The 18,050-nt window shown below is 44.1% G+C and overlaps 1 protein-coding gene and 1 long non-coding RNA gene across 3 annotated transcripts; both read right to left on the reverse strand.

Moving 5' to 3' along the window:
- Nucleotides 1-308: 308 nt before the first annotated feature.
- LOC144134613 (uncharacterized) lies at nucleotides 309-6,228 on the reverse strand. Its single transcript, XR_013315171.1, has 4 exons — nucleotides 6,062-6,228; nucleotides 1,845-1,945; nucleotides 779-882; nucleotides 309-708 (listed from the first exon to the last, which is right to left on the reverse strand). It is a non-coding gene; the product is annotated as an uncharacterized LOC144134613 (long non-coding RNA).
- A 4,338-nt stretch (nucleotides 6,229-10,566) lies between these two features.
- Nucleotides 10,567-17,590, reverse strand: LOC144132346 (uncharacterized). 2 transcript variants are annotated; one of them, XR_013314791.1, is made up of 6 exons: nucleotides 14,302-17,590; nucleotides 13,545-13,709; nucleotides 13,045-13,294; nucleotides 12,402-12,559; nucleotides 12,129-12,310; nucleotides 10,567-11,314 (listed from the first exon to the last, which is right to left on the reverse strand). XR_013314791.1 is itself a non-coding variant. In XM_077664675.1 (6 exons), the coding sequence occupies exons 1-2, from the start codon at nucleotides 14,596-14,598 to the stop codon at nucleotides 13,647-13,649; spliced, it is 360 nt and encodes a 119-aa protein (XP_077520801.1). In that variant the 5' UTR covers nucleotides 14,599-17,590; the 3' UTR covers nucleotides 10,567-11,314; nucleotides 12,129-12,310; nucleotides 12,402-12,559; nucleotides 13,045-13,294; nucleotides 13,530-13,646. The 2 variants fall into 2 exon arrangements, 1 of the variants encoding a protein (XP_077520801.1); XM_077664675.1 differs by having other exon boundaries at nucleotides 13,530-13,709.
- Between the last annotated feature and the right edge of the window lie 460 nt (nucleotides 17,591-18,050).

Here is an 18,050-nt window from a genome sequence, read left to right on the forward strand (position 1 = left end):
ATTTGACTCATTTTTGTGTTGTTACTACGTACAGTCAAAACAGTGGTGTTCGGAACATCAATTGATGAGCTGCGAGCGTGAAATAGTATGCATTTCGTGTTCGATTCGTTCAGAATTAGCGAATTATTTTTACACCAATCTTGCAGATTACAACAAAAACACCGTGCTTTTGTTTCAATTTCCGCCATGTCCTTCCCAGAGAAAAAAAACGATGCAGTCGTTCGTATAAACAACGAACTCGAATTCTTCGTCTAGTTTTACAATATCATTTATATAGTATAGAAACAAGATTGGCCCATTGGGCACATTGGTAATGGGCATGGGGATGTTTCGAATTCCTTCATGGTGCAGAAGCTTTGTGTGCTGTATTCTTCAACTGCTGTTTCCACCAGGTGTTGCACATTCTCTGAATAGATCAACAGTAATTGTAGCACAGTGTTCTAGCATCTGAGTAACCATGCTTCCTTGTTCAGTAAAACAGTGACCACATCATGTCATATTAAAAAGAAAAAGTGGGCTCAGTTTGCATAGTCATTACCAAATTGCTTTTAAGTGAAACGATAAGTTGCCTGAACTTTTGCAGGGCAAGCTTCTTCACGCCCTTTCTTTGCTTTCAACAGCTTCCGTCTGAAAACAGGCCTGCCTTCTTTTTGACTAGCTTGCTCTCGCTTTGCATTTTCGTTGTGGCGCAGTATGGCAAGCTGGGTTCTGCAAGTGCGCAATAAACAGTTTTAAAAAAGGTTAAAAACTTCACATGCATTGTGCAAAACAATTTTACCTTGCAGACTTGACACTCGGTGTGCACGCCACCGACTTGGGAGCGAAACGGATCATTTGAGCGTGGAATGATTCAAGGCAAGATGTCTGAGTGTCTTCCGTTAGCTGCGATATGTCATTGAGGAGCCTTGTATTAGTTACAATGGCACACAGATTCTGGTACACAAGCATTCCTTGCAAACACGACAGCAAAGATTAAAGCACATTGATTCTAGGGCCATTAAAAACAGCTTAATTCCGTTTTCAGTTGTGTAGTAGAAAATAGCCTTACAATATTGAAAAAAATTAAACATCACTGCGGCTACCCGCATTAAGGGAATGCAAAAGCGCTGACGCCTCCTCGACACTGGTCACCTTTAAAATTTGGCGCCATGGTTGCTTTCCCATTCACTTAATTCTTGCACCGATTGATTGATAAATTAATTATCGTTCACTTAATATATCATTAAAAATTAACCAATTAGTGACCAATCAATTGCTTACATGTTACACAGACCGCTCATTGCTTCATTATCAATATACTCTTATTATACCCTGTTTTCATATCAATTGCCCATTTTGAGTTTTCAAATTTGGTGCCATGATTCGTTTTCCAATTTGGCGCCATGGCTTGTTCTCACCCACCTACTTGTTTTCACAACCATTCTCTACATTTGTGACATTTTTGGCTCTAATTAACTAATCAACTTATCGACATTCTTTTTGCGACATCAACCTTACATCATTCTCTTTCGATTGCAAGCACTCGTTTGGTGCTACCTCTTCTGAGAACCTCACAACTGCTGTGGACAAGTCTTGATGACAGACTTTGCGGACACGAAGCTGCCGACGTAGCCTAGTAAGGCTTTCGCCTTAATAACATCTTGAGCAGCATAGAAAACATGAACTTTTAAATAATTCTGCTGGAAATGAATAAAACTTTTGCAGCACATTATTCTGATCTAGCTTAAAAACCAAACTAAAGAATGAAGCGGTATTACTGACACATCCCTTTGGCAACATTACTTACAGCTTTTTGAGTAGAACCTCCCTATGCAAATAAAATATTGAAGGCCGAGATTCTGTACCTGGTTTAAACCATTCCTTGTGTGACAATTTCTCATGCAGGCACCGATGGTATGGTGGCCGTCATGGCCATTGTGGAGGCCCATGGTAAGTCTTGTTAGGCCTGTAGATGCAAATATGAGTACAGAATGTACACTTAAAAGGCAATAAATACATATGCTGAATAATGCTATTGGTGTGTGCTCAAGCATAAACTAAAGAAAATTTATTTTATCAATGCAGCCTTTTAGCATAGTAAGAACACAGAAGCATGCTTTGAACTATTTGGCAACCCGTGTACTTGTCATAACAGTGGAAAAGAAATGACTCGCTTCGCAGGCAGTGCCTCATAAGTTGAGCTAGCGAAAAGATGATGCGGATTGTGTAATTAAAGGTGTTCAGTCACCAAGGAGCAGCATTTCAACATTATTGTGCCACCAATAAATTAAGCAGTTCAGTATAAATGAGTCAAGCAGTTGGAAGTCAGAAGTGATTATGTGGAATTAAAGTGGCCTGGTGGCAAACAAAAGCAAAGGACTGTTACCAGGGCTTTGTGGTAAGGGATGCGTGCATTTGCGATTGGTGGTAAATTATGCACTTAGGGTCCTCGTACGATCATTTTTGAGTGGCTTCCGCCAGTGAGCGGGTCCGCCCCGTCCGGCGAACGGATGGAAAGTTAGTCAACTTCAACTTTCGAGCGGACAAGCGGGTCCGGCTAGCAACCGGATTGCAGCTATTGGCTGCTTTTTCTGTGAGTCCCTCTACCTCGCTTCTGCCTGGGCAAGATGGCCGTCCGTCGATTGAACTGGGGAGCGAGACCTGGGCAGTGGCAGCTATGTTGCAAAACATATTATATTGGCCACATGATGATATTACGAGTGTTCAGAGTGAGTGCGAACTTCGCTGCGTGCAGCAGTGGCGAGCGACAGTTCCGCTAGTTGAATTCTCTAATCATCTATGCTGATAAAATTGACAAAGCGCCTCTTCAAACCGACGGAAGACCTGTGTAGTGGCGGTGTCACGAAGTGTTTATTTGGGGCTGTTTGTGGTTGTTGGGAGCGTTTGTAATTCCTGCTGCGAGTTATTTTCCTGTGCGTGTGCAAGTTTCACAGCACAGCGACAAATGTCCGCGTAGTGAAAGTGATTATGGTCGGTGCGAGTGCTTTCCCTTCACGCCAGCGATATGTTCACCTGCGAAAAACTCGCGAAGCACACCGTTTTCCGAATGCTGAAATGAACTTGGTGCTGTGCAGCTGGTAGTGTCCGTTGCGCTTTCAGTGATCACGACCGAGGCAAGCACGCGATGTTGTTTCTGCTGTGTGTGCAACTTGACATGACCCTGGCTGCACGTCCATCACAGTGTTTCTGCTGCGACAACAGTAGCGTCGCCAGTCTTGTGCGTCTTGGTGCACTATACAGTAGTTCGTTTTATGATCATGGGTGCGTGGGTTGCGACAGTGTGCCATCGGCATTATGTAGCCTGTGTGAAAAAAATCGGTGCACAGTGCAAATGTCAATTCCAGGGCATCGTTATTTTGTATGCGTGTGTGTGTGCCAGCTACGCGGACCCGTGTCTGCCATAAATATCGGTGTGATTAAAAGGTGACTGCACACAGCTTCCTGTGCATGATGATGAGCTGAGCTAGAGTAATGGTTTTCGATTTAGTTTGTGGCAACATATATCACCAGATGAACAAAATACTTTCAAGAATCATAGCCACAATTACACCACGCCTGTGTAGCAGCTTTTGCTTCTAAAAGCAAGCAACCACTCGTGGCAGTTTGAATGGACACTGTAGTTCTCGGTCAGAACTGACCACACAGCAAGTTGCGCACCAAGAGTGGTGGTGGAAAAGAGAAAAGTCTTAAGGAAGCCCTTCAGATACCCCCTTTTTTTCTAATAGTGGTGTGAAATAAATATTAGACAAATGCTTGACAATATGTTGTTGATCTTTAAACTGAATTGGGATCTTGGTTTCGACTCATCAAGAAAATGTGATCTCGAAGCACTTCATGGGCCATGACATCTCTTAGTTATGAAACATCTCTTAGCTATGAAACAGTTTCAATATAATCAGTGACTGTTACCTTGTTTGTTGTTGATGGTCTTGCTGGCAGTCCCTTTACACACTGATATCAAAGGTACAAAACTGGATTGAGCTTTCTCTGCTTTTGTTGGAGACCTGTTTGCCGACTCGATTTTGTCAGTGCCGAACAGTTGTTTACCAGCAGCACTTAAAGGGCTGCGAAACACCGCTTAAATGGATGCCGGTTATACTTCAGATGGATTCTTTAAGTCGCACAGATGCTGACTCAAAAACAATTACGGGAATCGATGCATAGAAACTGGAGTTATTCAATGAAGTTTCAAAACACAAGAAAACAAAATGCGGCCCTGAACTCGATTTTCGCGCAGCTTCCCATTCCCATTTCACTCTCCCAATGACGACACTTAATGCGATCAATCAGAACAGCCTATCTGAGCACGTGGCGGAAGTTTGCACTCCACGGTTGCCTGTTCTCTGTAACTCGTTCATGCCAAGGCTGGCAGCGCCATTTGCAACAACCATGTTACAACATTGTTACAACAACCATGTAAACGCCCAGCTGACCCAGCGATTCTTCATCGTCACGTCGACGGCGCAGAAGAGAACACTGATCCGTGACGTTCCCTTGCTTATGGATCCGAACTCGAGCGCGATATACTGCGACGGTGTGATAGCCTGCGCAAGATATCAGACACATTTAGCATAGCGCGTACCGCTACTGTTTACCGCCGACCGTCGCTCCTAGCGCGCTGGTTGGTCACGGCGACCAAGGAGCACGCGCTGTTGATAGGAACGTGGCAGCGCCATGGCGCCGCCGCCCAGTGATCCTCCACAAGCTGACGGTGCGCACTCCCTGCTAAATGTGAAACAAACGCATCCTTCCTTGGGACCGAAACGAACACTTAAGAGTTCAATGGCTCGATCGGATCAATTCCGCAAAGCTTCTCTCAGGTACATAGAGAGTAGCCATAAGTGTTGAGCACTAGGTCGTAGGTTGTTTACAGAGAGGCTCAAAGTCCTTCGACGCAAAAAGTAGCCAGAGCCTCTGGTGGTGCATTTTTTTTACTTGTTTTACAGTGCTTTTATCTGGGGCAAACAAGTTGGTTTTGTTAATATCATATAAAACACAAAACTTGACAAAACGTATCTCTAGTTATTAACACAATTTGCAGTATATTTACTCCTTGGCCAATCATCAAGCTCCCACTAAGTGATGTCATATCCGCTGCTAAAAACCGCCACTGTATGGTGACACCGTCAGCGCCAAGAATTTGTTTTTGCGAGCTCATTAAAATATTAACAACCGCAGTATACGCAGTACGACCGATGCTAATAGCATCACTATAACTCATTCCATGCAGCCAACAAGCAAAACAATGCACTGAAAATGTGTTTCGGGGCCCCTTTAATGATATCAGCTGTATTAGCTTGTTTGATAAGTCATTCTCAAAGCGTTCAGCAGAGGTAATCTATGCACATTTGCATGTTTATCTGCTGCCTTCATTTGCCTGTGACTGCCTATGAACACGATTATTTGCCTACTTAGTGACAGCATTGGTTGGCCTGCAAGAACTTATGTGCCGGTAATGTAGTACACTTCTGAGATTTTCGCAGCCCTCCTCGCATTTTTCACTTGCCGCAATTTATTTGCTCATACGTAAATTCATAATTGTACGTTCCTCAGTTATCAGATAAGTTGCCTGCAACACTTATCCAAGCACATTTGTTTCATGGTCATGACAGCACTATTCCTGCACATGTTCTCAAACAACAGTTACAAAGCTTTTTTAATTCCTTGAAGTGTTTTATACACTGTTGCATGGTGGTTGGCTCTGCAATACCAATGCTCAGTCATTCCTGCGAGCCCTGCAGTATTGATGCAACAGTCGATCTGTCGAGGCTGACACCAGATGTAATTTGAGCCCATTTCTTTTTTGCTTGGATTGGCTGAAACGGTTGTGGCCGTTAGAATTCACAGATTCTCCGCTTTGCACCGGAGCCAAGTTCTGTTCCTGCCTAACATGCACACCTGAAACCAGAGCATTGCATTCTTCGTCTCGTAGTGCGCTGTGTTTAAACTTAGTTTTGTGGGCTGCGGGAAATTATCTCTGCAGTTATAAAAGTTTTAAAGTAAGCAAGCGGTTTTGTTCTATTTTTTAGCAGATGTATTTGTTTTGTGAAATGAGTAGTACCAGGTAGGGAGTGGCCGAGCCGGGGTCATGGTTTTGATACCAGAAATAGAAGTCCTTGGTTGATCAATGAGTGAAACGATTCCAAGTTTGAGGTCTGATAACTTGGCGAGATCTGCCTCAAGTCATCGAGGAACCGCTTGTTGTCGAGAACGCGAGTCGGCTTGCTATAGGCGTCCATGCCTGAAGGTAGAAAATTGTAAATTGTGAGGTCTAACATCCTGAAGCGGCACATGCGCCATGAGAGATGCCACAGCAGAGGGCTGTGGATTATTTTTGACCACCTTCGGTCCCTGCTTATAACACGCAATAACATATAGCAGTATGGGAGGATTACACAACCTCACAGGGCTGAATAAGTGGATTAAAAATATTACCGTAACTAACAGTCACCCATTAGTTTTGGCCGGTCTCTGTCTCATTTTGTTATACTCTGTACGCATATCAGAGCCATGAATAATAACTTTGGGGAGAGGGGGCCTCCTCTTACAGAACACATAAAACATTAGAGGGTATGATAGCAGTGCAGTTACACGGTTTTTATACTGAAAAGGAGATCTAAATACACCTTCAAATATTTTGTTTTGGTGCAGCACAAGTATCTGGATTAATCAATTTCCGAGGCAATAGATCACCATGCTGGCAGCCATCATACATCTCGCCGTAGCCACTGTGTATATCCTGCACATCATTTAGAATGGACATCCAGATGGCAACTGTGAGATCACCGTTGCCTGAACCAACCTTCGCGGCAAAATACATGTGGTTCACGATAGATTTTTATTATTATTTATTTATTTATTTATTTATACTGCGGAGTCGCTTGACTCCAAGCAGGGGTGAACAAAGGTACAAGTAAAAAATAAACAAGATATATATATAGACTAGCGCCATTCAAAAGCGAACACATGATGCGAAAAAAAGCAAAAAAACAAGGATTTCACATACAAAAGGCTCTCAAATTGTTAACAAACATTTATACATTCGGGCTATTCACTACACACTTCGGGAGTTCATTCCAGTCTGTAATCGATTTTACAAAAAATGAGTGTTTAACTGTATTAGAATATGCACGAAATTCTTGTAGCATTTTGCCATGGTTATAACGCGTACCTGCTCGCGAAACAGGAGTAATATAATCATGAGCGCTTATTTTAATGAGATTATTATATATTAGGTACAGAAATTTCAACCTAGCTTCAGTGCGCCTTGTCTGCAGGGATTCTAGGCCAATAGATTTGATCATAGCTGTTACACTATCTGTTCGTTTGTATCTGTTGCAAATGAAACGGGCTGCGATTCTTTGCACTCTTTCTAATTTGGAAATATTCTTGGCTGTAAATGGGTCCCATAAACCACAGGCATATTCCAGACGAGGCCGCACCAAAGCCTTATACGCTGCCAGTTTCACGTGTTTTGGGGCATTTGGCAGTTTACGCCTCAAAGACCATAGAGTCTTCAGTGCTTTCCCGCAAGTAATATCGATGTGGGCATCCCAGTTTAGGTGATTAGATATCTGGACTCCAAAGTATTTTACAGACAAGGATTCTGGAAGTGGAACGCCAGCTATACAATATGGATGAGTCAGAACAGTTTTCTTTTTACAAATTCTAAGTACCAAACATTTATTAACGTTAAGAAGCATACCCCATTGGTTGCACCAGTTTGAGATCTTCTGCAGGTTACTGTTAAGCTTAATTTGGTCCGCTGTGGAGTTAACTAGGGAGTATAAAACGCAGTCATCAGCAAATAGTTTAACTCTAACTTCGGAATCAACCACATTAATTATGTCATTTACGTAAATTAAAAATAGGATAGGCCCCAGAACAGATCCTTGCGGAACACCAGATGAAACCGGAAGTGCATCAGAGTACTCACCGCCAACATGAACGTATTGTAATCTGTCTTCTAAGTAGGCTCTAATAAGGTCAATAATGTTAGGATTGATTCCGGCAGTGTAAAGCTTTCCTATGAGTTTGGTGTGCTGTACCTTATCGAAGGCTTTGGCGAAGTCAAGAAAAACAGCGTCCATTTGTTGTTTGTTGTTAACTGCAATAAAAAAATCATGGCACGTGGTTATCAGTTGTGAGACGGTAGATAAACCTCGCCTAAATCCATGTTGCTGATCACACAAGAAATGGGTCGACTCCAGAAATTCTGTCAAAGCTCGGCAGATCACATGCTCGAACATTTTGCAACTGATCGAGACCAAAGATATTGGGCGATAATTAGACACGCAAGATGGGTCATTGCCTTTAAAAACGGGTACGACACGTGCGGTTTTCCATTCTGATGGGACTGCGCACTGAGACAAACAGGCTTTGAAAATAACTTCCAGGTAATGCGATAACCATTCTGCGTAACGGCGGAGAAAAGCTGAAGGGATGTTATCAGGCCCGCTAGACTTTTTAACGTCAAGCTTCAGAAGAAGATTCAAAATACCTTCGCGGGAGATAGTAACATCTGGCATTAAAGAAGTGTAGCCGTCTGGCTTAGAAGGAAAAGTCGAGTTTTTATCGGTATACACTGATTGAAAATACTCATTAAACACATCAGCAATATCTTTTGGCCCTGTTAGAGGAGAACCATTAACTGCTAATGACACATTGCGTTGTTTATTAGCATTAATGTATCGCCAGAACTCTTCCGGTGCTTCACTGAGAAAACGCCCAAGCGTAACATTAAAAAAAGAGTCCCTAGCTTGCTTGATCTTATTTCTTAATAGACTGCCTATCATACTCTCATTGGACTTATTACGAATGCTTGACTGCCGCATTCGCTTTAGCTTACGTTTGGTGTGGATGACCTCCCGCGTAATCCATGGGTTATGTTCTTTTTTTCTTAATAACACTAGGAACGTACGTTGTCAAGCAATCGAGGCATATCTTTTTAAACATGCACCATAACACATTTACATTCTCCTCAGCCCTAAAGGTGTCAAGGTGGGTCTCTAAAAAATCCAAAATTCCTACATCATCAGCTCTATTAAAATTCTTCACAACAATGGGACGCTTTTTGCTGTCAACATAAGCCGATAAGAAAAAAACACAGGAAACAAGATTATGATCAGATACACCCTTCAGAACATCAACAGAAACACACATAAGGGCAGAGCTAATGAACACTAAGTCAAGAATGTGCGATGCAGAGGCGCGGATCCTGGTTGGTCTGTCAACAATCTGGGTCAGATTACATGTGAAAGCAGTGTCCAAAAGGAGCTCAGAATGACCAGAATTGGCACCCATAGTACTCATGTGGATCCAATCTATATCAGGCAAGTTGAAATCGCCACCTAAAATCAACTTCACTCGGTCGTCCCGGAAGCGTTGAACGTAATCGCACAGCTCTTCAAGAAAGGTGACATCCGCATTAGGAGGTCGATATACTACGCCTAATACAATAGTGTTGCCACAGAAATCAATCTTGCAAAAAAGACTTTCGTGGTTAGGAATACCCGGCAGCATCACAGAAGATATACTTTCCTTAAGCACTATCGCGACTCCACCTCCACGTGTCGCTCTGTCGCATCGCAATATTCTGTAGGCGGGGGGAACAATTGAGCCATCAGGGATTTCAGAATGAAGCCAGGTTTCTGTCAGAAACGTAATGTGCGGGTCCAGGTCGTAAAGGAGTGCTTCGAATTCGGCTGTCTTATTTGCGATGCTTTGAGCGTTAAAGGAAACGAATTGTAACGGTCTGGTATTATCAGCTCGTCATTTATAAGTCTTTTGTTTCTGATTCCGTGTGACAATACGTGTCGTTGAGGCAACACTGACACTGCCAGAATCTTCGCCTTCGGAATCTTCTTTGCGTTCTTTTGAAATGGTAAGTTTCCGTCTTTCATTCCTTTCTTCATCCCAGACGTATGTGTCACCGCTCAAAACTAGCTTGTCAAATTTTGGGTAAGCCTTATCCTCAGGTCTGCAATTATCTTTAACGGTAGACCACAGCAGCTTCCGTACTTTTTGAATTCTAAACGGGTAGTCCTCAGATAGTGACATACCTGAGCCTTTAAGCTTCTTCGAATTCCTAAGAAGGTTCATTTTTTCATTAAAATCGAAGAACCGCATTACCACTGGTCGATCCTTATCTTCTAATTGCCTGCCGAAGCGGTGTATGCGTTCAACGCTCCTGACGGTAATACCTAGTTTTTCTTCAAACACTTCTGTTAACACAGCATCCCTAAGGCTCTTCGGGGTTTCTGCACCGTCTTCCTTGATCCCAAAGATAATCAAGTTATTACGCCGAGAGCGATATTCCAGGTCATCAACCTTGCTACACAATGATGCAATTTGTTCACGCAGCTCCAGAACAGTACTCTCACATTCCTCTACCCTCTTTATTGTCTGTGTGAAAGATTCTATTTTTTCTTCAATAGAAGCCAGCCTCCGGTTTGAGTCTTATATATGACCGTCCAAATTCTCCCTGATAGATTTCTGCTCAGTTGCAGACACTTTCTGATTTTCAATAATGGTTTCCAACTGATCAGACACTGACAAGGTGGGGCCTGGATTGGTTTCAACGTCCCCACTCAACAAGAGCACCAGTAGGCAAAATGAGTCAAAGCAACCCGCAACACACTCGCATAGCACCTCTGAGCAAGGGAGCACAACCAAACACAAAGAATCACTTTTAAATGCAAGGCGTTGCTTGTTACTGACCTGCACAAAAAAGACGAGGCACTTTAGACGCGTCTGCATCCTGCAGCTGCTCCCTTGCTCACTGACGAAGAACTCCTGGGGGGGCGTTTCCCGATGCGTCCAACGATGTCGATGTCACTCTGTCGTGTCCGTGAAGCGCACGGAAATGTTCCGATAAGTTCGCAAAGCTTGAATTCAACGCTGAACTGTGACTTGTGACTATGGTCAAGACAGGTGCACGCAAACCACGGTGGAAGGTACAGGGTAATTCCGGTGAAGCTGTATCTTCGTAGGAGGGACCGCAGCATGTAGCAAAAGCCTGCACAAAAAAGACGAGGCACTTTAGACGCGTCTGCATCCTGCAGCTGCTCCCTTGCTCACTGACGAAGAACGCCTGGGGGGCGTTTCCCGATGCGTCCAACGATGTCGATGTCACTCTGTCGTGTCCGTGAAGCGCACGGAAATGTCCCGATAAGTTCGCAAAGCTTGAATTCAACGCTGAACTGTGACTTGTGTTTATGGTCAAGACAGGTGCACGCAAACCACGGTGGAAGGTACAGGGTAATTCCGGTGAAGCTGTATCTTCGTAGGAGGGACCGCCGCATGTAGCAAAAGCCTGCACAAAAAAGACGAGGCACTTTAGACGCGTCTGCATCCTGCAGCTGCTCCCCTGCTCAGCAGTGCTCAATGACAGTGCAACCCTTGCACTTGGAGGCGGCAAGTAACTTCTTTCTCAGCCCTGCATGAACGAAATAAGAAGTCGTGAAGGTTTTCCTGGTGACTAAATTTGATAGTCGGCTTATGAACACTATCTGCTCAAGTATGCTCAGCACCAGACTTAATGCAAACACCATTTTGGTTAATTGCACTGCTTGAAGCATAGAAAACATTTTTCACGCATTTAACAGACTGGTTTGTTTTTATTTACGCTTCCAATTCATGTTCGGAAAGAAAATGTTTCAATATATTGTCCAGTAGCAAAAAAGGATGGAAGGGCTGTGTCCATTATTCCGTGATTCTATTCTTATTCTACCTCCTTAACCAAGTTCTCTTGGCGTGATACAAAGCTGCTTTACTAGTCAGTTAATCAGAAATATGCTTCGCACAATACCTAGAAAATATGCTGCTATAATGTTTGGAAATGCTTGGTCAGTTAATTTGCATTATGTATTTGCAACATGAAAGGCTAGGTTTCCTGTTGTGCTGTTTGGGATACTGTGCTAGAGAGTGATGCTGAAGCTTTCCCTTGAAGCCTCAGAGGGCTCTGATAGCTATAAAAACCCTTTGATGGAAATGCCATCTTTGACTGTAATCGCTATTTGGGGAAAATAGCAGAGCAATTCTCACAACTTCATAGGTGGTGCTGTAGCATAGTTCGAGGTTAGTTTCTGCCCAGGAACATTGGGGGCTGCACCTAATTGCATGCTTACCTTTGCCAGCATGCCAAGCATCAACAAGGTTCGTGACATCTGGCTGCTCCTTCCTCATGTAGGAGCGCACTTGGGTGTGCCGGTAATTGACGAGTTCGAGGAACTGAACATTGCTGTCAGCAAGGCAATAAAGAGCTCTTTTCAAGCCCTCAAGTTCCATAGCGCCACTGCAGTGGGCTTCACTGGAATGCAGAAGGAAGTCAAATAAAAAGATGGTAGTAATTACAGAGATCGGTGGGCTTTGAACATGAGCAATGAATAACACTGCATTACCTGGACAAGCTTTAAATCAATCATCCGGTTGATGGATGGGTCTATGGGGGAATATGTCCTATATTGTAGCCAGGATAATCAGCCCGGCTGTCCTCCGCCATCTTGGCCCCAGTTGTTTTTAAGTGGCTCAGTGACACCACTCTTTCTTGTTCCCAAAGCTGGAACGAAAAGTGTACAGGAATGTGCATGTACACACGCATACCCATGCACAGCTGTGGCCAGAATACAGATCTTGCTTTTCTGTTGTAACTTATTTCTTATTTCACGAGATACCATGAGGAGATAGACAGGCATAAGTATTAGCTGCCATGTAATAGCAGGGTAAGCTGTGAGAGTAACAATTAACAATGCATGCTTGACGGATAAAGTAAGTATGAAATGTGTTGAAAATAGAAGATTGTTTTTTCTGGAAAATCAAAGCAGGGCAGGCAAACAAAACAATGACAGCAGAGAAAGGAAAAACACGCTGACTGTTGCACTGCTTTGGTTTCTGTGAGGAACAAACTAGATCAAATTGCCACTCTTCATCAGTTGTTTTTGTCCTCCACTGCAGAAATTGTCGCAGAAATTAAATTCACCACTACACAGAAAACAAAACTGTTTATGACAAAGAAACATTCTACTTTCACTGCCTCTGCCATACCTTCATGCCATGAACTGTTGACACTGGTCATTGGAATGGCCCTTCGCCCTGCAGTCTTCACACTGCAATATTCCCCACACCTGCCGGTGGCGTCCACATGGCAGCGTGAAGTCGAAGTCGTGACTGAATGTCTGTTTCAGTGCCAATGAAAATGCTTTTGCTGGGGCCTTCACGCTGCAGCCTCGGGAGACGTGGTAGCCATCTGCTGCGTACAAGGCACGTTTTGCCTCTCCCCCGCAACAAACCGGCCCTGCAACCAGAGTATATTTCAACTGCAATCTCTAAATCATTCCAGCTTAGAGGACCGATATGCATGCAGTGTATTTCTGAAAAATGTACCGCTTCGTGACCGTGACATTGTATACTTTACATGCCTTGACGAAACTGGAAGTCCACGGATTCATATTAGTCACTTGTGGTGCAACAAGGTGTAGTACCAGCTTAGATCAGTTTTATTAGCAAAGTATAGGAGTTGCAAGACTCACTGCCTGTGGAATTACCTGCACGCCGACCAGCACCACATCCTCTGAGGCTGCGAGGCTTTTGACGATAAATGCATCAAGCCTTCTCCTCTTCTTCTTCTGTGCCTCTGTCTCAGACAGCTATGGTGGTATTCTAAAAAGGAAAACTTTCCTGGCCACACAGGCTGCCTTCTTCACTAGCTTCTGCATGGAAGAAACAAGCAGCAATAATTCATGTGGCGTACAAAAGCAGTGTAAGGGAAAGTGGCAAAGCATGCGACTGCTGCGGACACGACAACAATATATCATTCCAACATCTCTGTCCGTATTGCATGATGAAACCAGAAGTCTCCTAGCTTACATGCAATTGCGGTACACTTTGTAAGCACCATGCAGACATGTGCACATTGAGGAAATGTGACGTGCACCAAAAAGAAATATCGCCTGAGACCATTCATGCAGCAGGCTATGCATGAAGTAATGACAGTGCAATGTACACTCTCCCCACCACTCGGTTCTTCTCTCTTCCCTTCCCTCTCTTCCTTGAAAGTGGACGGTTCCATTTTTCTGCGTCCACTTTGCCTCCTGCCAAATGACGCTTGACACGCCACTGCCGAACACTTACTGTGGTAAAGGCTTTTCTAATACCAACACGGGGAAAGAAACAAGAAAAACGAGCTATAATCGTGACATCTGTCGCGTAGTTTGCGCGAAGCACGTGCCTCCTGCTGCGAAAATCACGTTTCGCACGCATAGTCGCCACTCACAACAGTCTCAGCCGCTCATGATCGCATACCTTTATGTCATCGGCAACGTTCTCTGGCGACCGTTCAGTCCAGAGGTCGTTGCCGCCGACGTATATTCCCACGAAGTGAAGCGGCTTCAGGAGCATCCTCTTGATTATGTCCAGGAGGCGCCCTGCGTCGGCGCCGCCGTAACTAAATGTGCGTATGCACATGTTCGCGGGCACATACAACCTTGTCCGGTTTAGGCACTTCACTTCGCTGTCACCAATGATGACGGCGTGCAACACGGGATCCATGGCGACGTGTTGCACTTCACCCTGCCACGCAGACAAGAACCTCGCCCACATACCATAAATACCACGTGACAACCGTCACTAGAAGCACTAGCAACGCGCTCAAAAGCTGGAGCATGTGTAGTGCCCATACTATCCAAAATAAAATAAACACTACAAAAAAATAAAACACTTAAAGCATCGTGCATCAACCTAAGGCTTCAACTACGTTATTTTTGTAACTTTTGCATCTCCGTCATGTGCGTCTACTTTCAGTTGTGGTTTCGAACTCTGCAAGGAAACGGGCATAGGACTTTGGGAAATCCGGGACGCCACGGAATATGCTCGCAGGCACGGTTTTGTGGCTGTAACTGCACTGTCGGACTTGCAAGAAGCAAGGCTGCCACTTGAACGAGACAAAAGCAACCTCATCGCTGCAGCGAAACATTTCAAATCTAGCACTATCCAATGGGATCCCGTGCAGAGAAACCTGGCTAGTAGAAGTACCCTCCACAGTGGTGGTCAAAGAGGAGAACCTTTTTCACACATGCAACATCAAGGATGAAGCTGATGTAGAACTTCGGCTAGTTGTCGCATGATTTTGGTAATTGAAACCGCAACCCAAAACGGACACGACGACGTGCTACGAACCCGATGTAAACCTGATGTAAAGCGATGCAATGCACTGTCTACCACATTCACAAACATTACACCATGGAATGCATCCGCGGATAATGTACTTGACTGTGGTTCATCATTCCAGTTGTATGCTACAAAATAAGCAGAACACAGTTTTTTTTTCTTATGAATGCGGACAGCTTGCACACAGTAACATATGCGACGCTCACATGCATTTACATACAGACAGCCAGCTTTTCGAAATCCAGTGCGAGCGGACGCACCATCTGCAGTTTTGGTATAACAAAATACGCCAGAAGCAAACTATAGGAACCCTCCTTTAACGTGTCAAGCAGCAGTCAGGCAACAGCAAAAAGGTCTGGTATGAACTGCATATGGCTGACATGTTTTGCTGTGTGCTGTTATCACCTACGTGGGCTATTTCCCCACTCCCGTGCCGTTATTTTGAAAGTCTTTAAGCACTTTGCATTTAATGTTACAAAACATGCATAACATGGCTGTCTGGGCCATATATTTCAACATGCTAGCTACTGACTAAAAGAAACCCTTCTTATGGGATCTGTTCGAAAGACCCTGGCAGGTGGGGTTTCTACATAAGCTTGATCAAATATAACCGGAATTATTTACGCCATAGAGTCTGTTCTTTGGCAAATTCTTCAGGCGGAGGTCCTCAGAGAAGACCTTCACATCTGAACCCAAAATGCCAAATGAGTCCTGTAACCATATCATCCATTAGTGTACACGAAAGCATATTACCAATTGCCTTCTTTACAAATCTTATCGCTCATTTGCCACGTTACACACCGTTACAACGATGACACCACTGAAGGCATTTGGGATATCACTGGGGTGCTACATTGTTACATAGGTACGCGAAGTGAACATACTGCCCCAAAAATGCTTCATTATGAGAGACGCATAACAGGGTACAATGGAGATCATAGGAAAACCTTGTCAAAGAAGTGCTGAAACCACACTGGCACTGACCACATGGTTGGTGTATGCTAATATGTTTCAGTGCGTGTTCTTTCAAGGAAATAATTGCATTAATGATTCTCATTCTTGACCTCAAATATCTGAAAACCTATTTTCTCTAGCATTTCACCCATTAGTGGTGAACCAAGAGAGCAGAAAGGCCAATTTTCTTGCATGTCACAAATCTCAGTGTCACAGCATAAGAATAAATTAATTTAGGTTCAGTTGAAACCGTATGAATTTGAAATTATTCTGAATGACCTATGTGTATTACTTTATGGTGAAGCAGTTGAGATATTCAGTTGACACCAGTGCCCATTAAGGCAGTATCCTTGGTCTTTTGTTTTTAATCTGTATATTAATGATAACGATGCTCATGACACTCCCGCCTGTTTTATAATTTATGTACATGATACTACTTTGCTAATGTCTGGCGATGCCTTCAAAGATCTAAACATACATGACAATCTCATATTAAAAAAATTTCAACCATGCTCAGACACAAATATTTTCTCAGTAAACATAACATGACAAAGTCAATCGGGTAGTCTATGATCGACCTTGGTTACACACAACCTAATTTCTTATAATTAACCATGGAATCATTAAGACACATAATCTTTAGGTTATAACCTATTTCACTGGTATAAAAGTGACAAAGAAGTCAAATCAACACAATTTCATCACTGGCTCTTTGGCATCAAACTCAGTGACCACATCTCCACACCACAAACCACACTGAATTTTACCCATTACAACAAGTAGCCACAGCCATCAAAAGCTTGGTTACCATTCACCGATTCTGTTGAATAGGTTTACAGTTGTTGCTGCCGCACTGCCGGACACCTGAAAGGAAGGAAACTGTGTGGGCATCAGAACTCCACTGGCCATGAATCGGTTGCCCATCCTCCCCCACCATCAACATCCGCTGGAGAGCAATACTGAAAAATGGTGTCCTCTTCATTGTCCAGTGTCTTCAAGTAGTTGTGCAAAACTACAACGGCATATACTATAGCATCCAACAATATTGTAGAGGCCCAGATGTCTTGAGGAAGGATCCTCCGCCAGTTAGTCAAAATACCAAATGCGTTCTCTACAATTCACCTTGCTCGAGAAAGCCTGTAGTTAAATATCTGTCTGAATTCAGGTTTGCTTTTGGGAAAGGCCTAGTAATGTTTGCCGGTGTTGTTGGTCCGGTGGTTTCCCTAGACTGGGTGCACCGTTTGAAGGCTTCTCGATGAAATGACTTGTAGGCGAAGTGATTTAGTATGAAACGAAGAACTTTTATACAGGCTAATTACAGATGAGTACAAGAGTCAGTATAAGGCCACAACTATCCGCGGCCAGCCTAGTCAATCGTCTGCACACAGGCGAGGGACACCGCATCCCAACAGCAAAACTGGCGCGCCATGCACGAGCTCTCTCAACGGTCGGTCCCTCCACACTCGGCCGTACCGTGCGCCTCCCAGCTAGGAGTAGTTAGAGACAAAAGCCCTCGGGCGCGGCTCCTTTCGCGGGTCCACCCCCAAGATCCCCGCGCCCCTTTCCACATGTAAAAATAAACTGCTAACTTCAGCTCATCAGTTTTAATGAATAGGAAAGCTCAAAACTGATGTCAGCGTTTTTCCTTACCCCAGAATTCCTCCCTAGGTGGTTGCGCAGTCCTTCGCCATGAAGACAGGTTCCCAAGGTTGAGGCCGGCAGAGAGAGAGCCCCGCCGTCCAGAGTGGCGAGGGTAACGCAACGACCAACGGGGAGACCAAGCGAAGGGTATGAGTGTTCGAACTGCCCCCCGCCCCCTTCTATCGGCGTGCTTGAAAACAAAATAAAATGGGACGCGCAGCCTAGGTCACTGCCCTCTTGCAGAATGTTCTCAACACATGTACAAAAAGATAAAGATGCGACAGCGCGCC

This window comes from Amblyomma americanum, chromosome 5 (genome assembly GCF_052857255.1).
Source record: "Amblyomma americanum isolate KBUSLIRL-KWMA chromosome 5, ASM5285725v1, whole genome shotgun sequence".
In the NCBI taxonomy this organism is placed as follows: Eukaryota; Metazoa; Arthropoda; class Arachnida; order Ixodida; family Ixodidae; genus Amblyomma; species Amblyomma americanum.